This window comes from Microtus ochrogaster, linkage group LG4 (assembly GCF_000317375.1).
Source record: "Microtus ochrogaster isolate Prairie Vole_2 linkage group LG4, MicOch1.0, whole genome shotgun sequence".
Classification (NCBI taxonomy): domain Eukaryota; kingdom Metazoa; phylum Chordata; class Mammalia; order Rodentia; family Cricetidae; genus Microtus; species Microtus ochrogaster.
In genome coordinates this window covers 38,023,484-38,032,959 of record NC_022030.1, presented here as the reverse complement: position 1 = coordinate 38,032,959, position 9,476 = coordinate 38,023,484, and the positions used below count along the sequence as shown (strand labels likewise).

The 9,476-nt window shown below is 37.5% G+C and overlaps 1 protein-coding gene across 1 annotated transcript in view; it reads left to right on the top strand.

The window, feature by feature from the left end:
* The window catches only part of Spag16 (sperm associated antigen 16), a 1,047,686-nt gene that overhangs the window by 558,808 nt on the left and 479,402 nt on the right, over window positions 1-9,476 (top strand). The window contains exon 12 of the mRNA XM_026786385.1: window positions 4,709-4,894. Coding sequence (XP_026642186.1) covers window positions 4,709-4,894 — 186 coding nt within the window. The remainder of the gene's footprint in view (window positions 1-4,708; window positions 4,895-9,476) is intronic.

The following is a 9,476-nucleotide window of genomic DNA, read 5'->3' as shown; positions in this document are numbered from 1 at the left end:
CCATATTCTATAATCTTTGAAAGATAAGTCAGTTTTGGGAAAAGTTCTGTGAGGTGCTGAGAAGAAGGTATACTCTTTTATGTTTAGAAAGAATGTTCAATAGATGTCTGTTAAGTCCATTTGAGTCATGACATCTGTTAGTTCTCTTTTTTCTTTGTTAAGTTTCCGTCTGGTTGAGCTGTCCATTCTCAAGAGTGAAGTGTTGAAGTTTCATACTATTAGTGTGTGGGGTCTGATGTTCAATTTAAGTTTTATTAATTTCTTTTACATATGTGGGTGCTCTTGTATTAAGGGGCATAGATCTTCAGGATTGAGACTTCATCTTGATGGACTGTTCTTGTTATGAGTATAAAGTGTCCTTCCCCATCTCTTCTGATTGACTCTAGTTTGAAATCTATTTTGATAGATATTAGGATAGTGACACCTGCTCTTTTCTTAGGTCCATTTGATTGGAAAACCTTTTTCCAACCCTTTACTTTGAGGTAATGTCTGTCTCTGAGGTTGAGGTATGTTTCTTGTATAGAGCATAAGGCTGGATCCTTTTTTCATATCTATTCTTTTAGTCTGTGTCTTTTTATAGGTGAATTGAGACCATTGATATTAAGAGGTATTAATTACTAGTGGTTGTTAATTCCTATTATTTTTCAGTAGTAGTGTTTGTGTGTTTTCCTTCTTTGGGTTTTGCTGGCTGGTGGGAACTTATCCATTGCCTGTGATTTTGTGGGTGCTGTTAGCTTCCTTGGGTTGGAGTTTTCCTTCTAGTTCTTTCATTAGGGCCGGGTTTGTTGATACGTATTGTTTAAATCTGGTTTTGTCATGGAATATCTTGTTTTCTCCATTTATGGTGGTTTTATGTGTATAGTACTCTGGTCTCTCATCCGTGGTCTCTTCGAATTTACAGCACCTCTGCTCAGGATCTTCTGCTTGTCATTGTTTTCATTGAAAACTCGGATCTAATTCTGATAGGTCTACCTTTGTGTTTACTTGACCTTTTTCCTATTCAGCTATTTATATTCTTTCTTTATTCTGTATGTTTTGCATTTTGATTATTATATGGCAAGGGGACTTTTTTGATCCAGTCTATTTGATGTTCTGTACTTATTGTTCTCTCATAGGCATATCTCTCTTTAGGTTTGGAGAGCTTCATTCTATAGTTTAGTTAAATATATTTTCTGTGCCTTTGAGCTGGAGTTCTTCTCCTTCACCCCTTAGGTTTGTACGTTGTCCCAAATTCCAGGGATGTTTTATGTTAAGAATTTGTTGGATTTAATGTTTTTTTGACCAATGAATCAAATTCCTTTATAGTATCTTCAACACCTGAGATTCTCTCTTCCATCTCTTGTATTCTGTTGGTTATGCATGCCTCTGTAGTTCCTATTTATTTACCCAGATTCATATCCAGAATTACCTTGGTTTGTGTTTTCTTTTTGCCTCTGTTTCATTCTTCTAGTCTTGAACTTTTTGCTTCATCTGTTTGTTTTTTTCTTGGTATTCTTGGGTTTTTATTTAGGGATTTATTAATTTCTTCCGATTTTTCTTTGTCGTTTTCTCCATTTCTTATGAGAGTTTTTCATTTCCTCTTTAAATGTTTTCATCATGTTCATAAAGTTACATTTAAAGTTGTTTTCTTCTGCTTCTTCTGGGTTAAGATGATCAAGTCTTCTTCTTGTGTGACCACTGGGTTCTGGTGTTATGTTGCTTTTTATGTTGTTGGATGAATTCTTGCATTGGTGCCTACCCATCTCTTCCTTCAAATGAGGCTGGCAGAGTCTTTGTATCTTGTTTCAATCCTTGCAGTGTCTGTCTTTGTTTTGGAATTGTTCTTGGTCTGGTCTGTGCTGTCAATGTACATGTCTCAGGGAGCCACTGAGGTCTCTCTAACCTTGCTCTCTTGGTTTTCTCTCTTGGTGCTCTCTCTTGGTTCCCTTGGTGTTATAGCCAGCTCTTGCCCCTCCCTCTGTAACATAGCAAGCTGTGTTTCAGAGTTCTGCTAAGGTTTCGGGAAGGTAGGTGAGTATGGAAGTAAGCTGGGGCTGGTAGCTTGAGGGGTCCGGTGGATGGGGTTTGGTATTGGGGTAGCCTACCTCCAGGAAGCTGTCCTAATGTGAGACTAGAGAAGCCAAGGCAGTTGGGGGAGGGCCTCAGAATTTCATCCCACTATGGAGGTCTTAGAGAGTGGGGTGTCTTACCACATAGCTGTTCACTCATCTCTTGTTCCCCTCAGTATTGTAGCAAGCTGTATTTCAGAGTTCCACCTAAGTTGCAGGAGGATAGGTGAGTTTGGGGGCAGGATGAAGATAGTAGCTTGCAGGGTCTGGTGGATAGGGGTGGATATTCCATGAACTTTAATTTTAAAACTTCTGAAAAGATTGTTTATTTTTATTGTTAAATATCAGCTTGTGATACTTATAAAGAAATGGTAGTACGACATCCCAGTTGTATTTTAAATTAAAAGAGAAGTATATTAAAGTTATGTGGAGAGTTCTTCGGCCACAGGCAAAAAAACTCAATAGTCATTCTCATCCTAGACCAAGACTTTGATCCATGATAGCATGCTTACCCATAAAAAATGGTCAGAGAAAAGGAAGAAATTGTTTTATGTTTTGTTTAAACATTTTAGATAAATGTATTTTTTATTATTTGGTGTTCAATACCAAACTCTAAAAGTGTAAATGGCAAGCACATGAATGAGGAAACGGTCACCTCAAAGCAAAGAATATGTTTATTTTCTCTCTAGCTGTGAAATACGACTGCCATAGAGCAATTTTCAGCTATGCTAATCGAAAGGAAAGTCTTTGCTGACTTTAATGGGAATGTCTTCAGTCCATATAATCCACGGTGCCTGAAGCATTTTCTAGAGCTCCCTGTTAGTGCTGGCCACTGCCTCTGTACAAATGAAAATTTCCTATCCCACTTAAAATAAAAGAAGCTCACCAAATACCTTTATTCTTTTGACATTTCTTTTTGTAATTTGACTAAAATATAACTACATCACTTCTCATGTTTTTTTCCTCTCTCCCACTTCCTGTGTGCAACACCTCCTCCCTTCCCTTCCAAACCAAAGCCTCACTTCTTTAGCCATTATTGTTATGTATACAAACAAAGGAATAAACATACACATGTAATTTGCTGTTTCTATCCAGTGTTGCTTGCATGTACATGTTTCTAGGACTGCTCCTTGGTATGGGATATCCAATCACAAGGACTGTCCCTGGGGAAGAATTTCAGCAGTTGCTAACTGCCTATAGCTCTTCATCTAAGGGTGAGTCTGTCAAGACTTTCCCATCGACAATGGTATGTCAACTGTTATTAGAATTGTCCGTGTCTTGTTTAGACAGTCATGCTGTGGAGATTGATGGATACCACTCCATTTTACACAAGAAGACATCCTCTAACAGCATACTTTCTGGTCCTCTGGCTCTTAGAATCTCTCTTTCCCCTCTTCCATAATGTTTCCTGAATCTTGGGTATGGACATTGTGTTGTTGATATATAAACTAAGGCTAGGCACCAACCTGTCACTTGTTCTCCACATTTTGACTAGTTGTGGCTTCCTGTGATCATCTCCTGCAACTTTGAAATGATGTTTCCACGATATAGGGTGAGATCTACACTTATCAGTGGGGATAAAGATTAGTATCTAGAATGCAGTTAGGATCCAAGCTGGTTTAGGAAAGTGGCAGTAGATATATTTTCCTACTCTATTCACAGCTTTACTTTATTCACACAGTCATCCAATTTTGCTTATTTACAGTGGGGTGTTTTCTGAGCACCCTAACTAACCAAGCATGATGCTAAAAGAACACAGAAAAGATGTGTCTCCATGATGAAACACAGGCTGAGGCAGAGGCCATTATGAGTCAGTGGGTGAATGCTACCAAGGGAATACAAAGAATATTCAAGGTCAACTCACATAAAGATGATGAAAGTGTAGTTTCATAGCTGATATTTCGCCCCACACCCCAGAAAAGCTAGTTGCTTTTGATCATTGGCAAGCACCATTTTTTTAAACTGGATTTAATGTACACTTTTTGAAAGCCACAGCTTTGAAAATATTTGCTAATAACTTCAATGAAAAAATTCAAAGATTCATTGCCAATTACTTAGTACCTTAAAAATCCCACTTTAATTATATAGCACAAAAAAAAACCTGCCTCATTCCTCATCTTCTTGAAGAATTTAATCAGCGTTACATGGGTCAATGACAACAGTTTTCTCCTTATTGTGTTTTTAAAGGGTCTTAACACATCTAGACAGTTTGCATTTTGAAGTCTCCCTTTTCATACAGTGTATCATATAACCTTGAACTCAACTCACACTAAAAAGGAATGTGCTATTTTGGTAAATTAATCAGAAGCACTTTAGAAGATCTAATTTAAAAAGTACACATTAGCTGTTTATCTCATAGTACAAATTTCTAATCAATCAAAGTAAATAATTGAGTAGACTCAAATATTATGATGAAGCCTAGCCATTTAAGTGTATAACTAAAGCAAATAAACTTCAATTAAACACACACCTCTCATAATAAAATATATATGTACAAATATATGTATTTATAAATACACACACACACACACACACACACACACACACACACACACACATATATATATATATATATATATATATATATATATATGTAAACATGGTCCAAAGAAAAACATGAATGATTTTTTAAACAACTTGTCTTGTTTTCTTGGAAACAGTGGCAACAAGTTGGCTACTTCAAGTGGTGATTCCACAGTTAAATTATGGGACCTTTCAAAAGGCGAATGCATGCTGACCTTGGATGGACACAACCACGCAGTATGGTCCTGCACTTGGCACTCTAGTGGTGACTTTGTGGCCTCTGCCTCACTGGATATGACGAGTAAAATCTGGGATGTCAATAGGTAAGAACTACTTTTAAATATTATTGATCTATATTGATATACATTTGCATGAATAAAGTGTGTTGTTTTCCTCAATGCTGCCACTGGGAAACATTACAAGAAACTGTTCATTGCTAAGATTACAGAGAATGGTATAAATAATCTTTATGAAATCCATTTCTAACTCTATTGGTCTTTGTTGATACAAAAATTCCTTTCTGAGTGTCGAGAACAAGATCAAGCCTGTGTTAAAAGATTAGGGCTGCGTCAACTGGAAGCCATTTATTAGAAGTAGATAGAAATGAATATTTATTTATTTTAAGTAGCAATTTTGCTCTGCTTAGCACAGGGTTTCTGTATCTCTGCACTGTGGAAGTTTTTTGGCAGTCGTAAATATTATGGAATTGCCTTATGCTCAATTTTTATTGATACGTTGGTATGTTTTTCCAAACCAATAATTTTTAATAACTCACAAAATGTAAGATATTCCAGATGTGAAAGTTTTATAATTATCTTAATTCAAAATGGACGCCCATATCATTTACAGTACCAATAACAGCATTATAATACGTTAAGTAGATAAGTGAGTTGCAGAAAGAGCATATTAGGATATCATAAAATATCTTAAGTTTTTCAGCTTAGGTGTTATCTGCCAGGCTTTGAGCCTTGTTTGTTGTTGAAACTATGTCCAGGTTCCAGATTGTGGGTGATGCTTCCTGGAATGTTAGGCTCATTATTTTATTATTATATCCAATATAGCTTATTTTAGAAGAGTTTTATGGAGCGACCATAAAGACTGAGATTTAGAATTAAGTCTTAGATATGCAGTTGGTCCCTTAAAACTGCCCTCCATAGTTTTCTGAGTTATGAGTGGCCTCTTGAGAACAGAGGACAATTGGGTGGCTTAAGACTGTTATCAAGATTCATGGGAAGCTTCGGTCAAAGGTTATTTTAAGTTCCACATTTAAATGATTTCCCAAGGCTGTGCTCAGATCCTTTCTCTCCATGCTGTGCTTGTTTCCTTGATGCAACCACAGGCTCTGGAAAAGTTGCTAACTGATATGTCCAGCTCTACTCAGAGCCAGTGCATGCAGCAGATTGTGAGTCTCATGATGGAGAGGCCTTCCTTCTTACTATCCCTTTCACCATCACACACCTGCTGTCTTTACCGCAACAATACTGTTCTCATCACAGCAGCAGAATCCACTGACAAGTTTCTTTCTACAGCAGCAGCCTCACTGGGACACCATACAGAGAGGAAGACCTCAGCTAGCAGATATTGCTTCTCCGTGGTCTGTGTTCCCTGTCTTCTCAGAATATAACCGCTAGGCAGAGAAAGCCCATCACCAGTGTAGAAATGCTATCTCCTCTGAGGAATGACTTTGGCCCCTTCAACTGTGGGAACCTACTTCTTCAATTCTGGGGTTTTGGTGAATGCTACGCAGTTCAGCATCATTTCTTCCATATTTCCTTTGTCATTCTGGTGTTTAGTTGATGAGTCTTCCCTGATAGAGTTTGTCTCTTCCTTAGCACTCTTTTCTTCTCATTAGTTAGCAAACAACTTACATAGTTTTCAGTCCTATCTGGTAATCTTTGATCATTAAGGTAATAGTAGCAGCTTCTCGCCCTTATTAGGACCTGACAGATTCAAACATAGGAAAATAAATAACATAATCCATCTGAGATTATGCCTGTCCTGCGGTAAGCAAGCATGGCTCTGAGTGATGCATTTCTACCCACTTCTTTCTAAACAGGGGCAGTTGTTTTCTTAGTGGGGCATAATTTTTGTAATAGTCAACTTGCTGCAAAATTCCAATTATTTTATGTTTGTATATAATATGATCAGATATCATTAATATTTACAATACTGAGTCATTGGAATTTCAGTACAATTATCTAATTTTAATTTTTTATCAAGTTTGACTTAAAGACTGCAGTGAATTCAAAATATATCTCCAAATCTATTAACCATTCAGAATGTGCAAACCCAGCTATGATTAGAAACTGATTCCCAATGAACCCCACTCCTCTTAGAACAATTTCAAGCACTGTGATTTGACAACCTTCCCTTTGACTCTGACATAAACACTGTCATCTCATTGATGTCCAGTAGATACTGACATAGAAGATCAAAACTACTCTCAATTAATGTCAAAATCCTCTAATTTAAATTGTCTATCAATACCAGGATCTCAATCAAATTCATCACCAATGGCAAAAACTGATACTGACTTTGAAGATGAAATATTGCCCACAGGGACAAGTGAAGGGAGACACTGATTACTTCTGAGGGGCTGTTGATTGGTCTTTCAGAGATATAATCAAAACATCAGGTTCGACTTTGTAATTACCCAGGGATCAGAGTAATATAGATCATGTCTAAACTATGAGAGTCTTACTTTATAAAGTCCCACAGGTTGCTTGAAATGGCTTAGTGACTTCAGGGGAGAGGTTAGTTTTCTTGGTAATTTGGATGTTGACAGAAGCTGTGTCTTGTTGTGTTTCTTAGTCTTCTATGGATGTCGTGTGGTTCTTAAGGACAGAATACTTTGAATTGATATATGTCATTGTCATTTACTTTTCTGTTTGGGAAGAATAACCAATGTAAATTTCCAAATAAAACTTAATACGTGCTAAACAACATTAAGATTTTCCAATCACTATCTATAGTACTAAATATTGTTAAAGCATCACTCTATAGAAGTTCATTATCACATTTTGGTGATCTTCTCAAGGATCACACATATGAATGGATAGACGTATGTGTTTCCGTTAGAAATCATTATTTCCTACTTCAATTTTAAAGTATGTCCTTTATTATCAAACACGCACACTTGAAACACACATACACACATGCACACATGTGCACAAGTACATACATATTCACACACAATACATGCACACATGATGCACACATGTGCACACACATGAACAGACATACACATTACAGACTCACATGCACAATTTATCCTGAACACAGAGTGTTTTGCATGTGACTATTTATTTACACTAATGAATAAAGGTTGAATTCCCATGAAGTGTGTACAGCAGAGTTTTCATCTTCCATATCCATACTCAAGTTGTGTTACAATTTGCTATTTTATCCTACACAAATCTATGAAGTGATTAAAATTGGGTAGGAGTATTAAAAATGATCTCAGTCACCTCTACAAATAATTTATGTTTCTTTTCCAAGGAAGTTACACAAAGCACTAATGAATAAGTGTTCAGGAGATTACTTAACAGTATTGGGCTGTTGTGACATAAGGAGTCTTTCAGGCTCAATCACTGCCCTCTGCGAGATTATAAAGCATTTCAAGTTGTAGGGATTTGGAAGCAATCATAGAATTTGCAATGCATCTGCTCTCTGTATTACTACATCAGGTATTCTGGGAGAGTCCTGGCTATTTTGTTCCAAGGTAACTGTATTTGGCTAAGTAACCTCATCATATTTTCACCTCAGTGTTTGGAAGGCAGACCGTGCGCCTGTTCCACTTATAGCTGGAAGGAAAGGGATTGGAAACAGCCAAAATGTTGCTGAGTGTAGCTGCTTCAGCTCCTTCAGCAAGACAGCACAAGGGCAGGAATTCAGCCGTTCATATAAAGAATAGAAAGGGACAGAGGGACTTGTAAAATTGAACAGCTTCTCCCTCCCAAATGATGGGAAATAAATGTAATGGCCTTAATTCTCTGCATATTGTTTCAGATGTCCTTGAAATTCTGTGGAGAAGGAAAACAAAGCAAGTTTAGGAATCACATTCACGTTGTGGTTTTCACTGTATTTTATTACTAGGAAGCAAATTTACCAGAAACCTGGGCTCACGAGAAAATCATGTTGACAAAGAAACCATGAGCCTACAGTTAGTAACTCACTTATTCTGAAATAGTCCTTGAGGCCCTAAATGTGTCTTTTAGTCAAAAGGAGAAGGTAGAGCACAGCTCCTACTGCAGATTCAACCACAGGGAAGGGTGGACAAGGAAACCCCGCTGTGAAACAAAGTCAGAACACATGCAAGCATGCAATCAAAACCAAAGCAAACCCGAAAACCGCAAACCAAACAAGCAAACTGGAGTGGGAAAAGCATTTGTCTTGTGAGCATGCCATGGCCCATGTAGGGTGAGCATGCCATGGCTCATGTAGGGAACTTTCCTCAGTGCCTTGGAGAAGTTCCTTGGTTTGATTTGTTGAACTTTAATACAATCCAAAACACAGATGGTTTGTGTTTCCCACTCTGTTTCTCTCTGTTGCCATTTGTACAGCTGCTAGCCCTTCCTTGCCCCATCATAGTGCATTCAGTCTGTGGTAGAAGCAGACAGCAGAAAATGTTTTCCCTAGTTGGCCAGCCTAAGTAACCACTCTGACCTCATTGGACAGCTTTAGTACCATCCACAGACCATGGATTATAGAATACACGCAGTGGCTGATTGTGATTTGAGGTTGTCTCCACTTCTAGGCTGAGAAAACATCAGCAAATACTTTTTATGTGGAGAAAAATGTGGCATCGTGTTTTGGTAGGCAGAAAGGTAGTGGAGATGTTACATTTGTTTCACATTCATTAGAAACTTGATCATCTGAGTGTTGTCTCTCAGCTTTGCTTTTTTT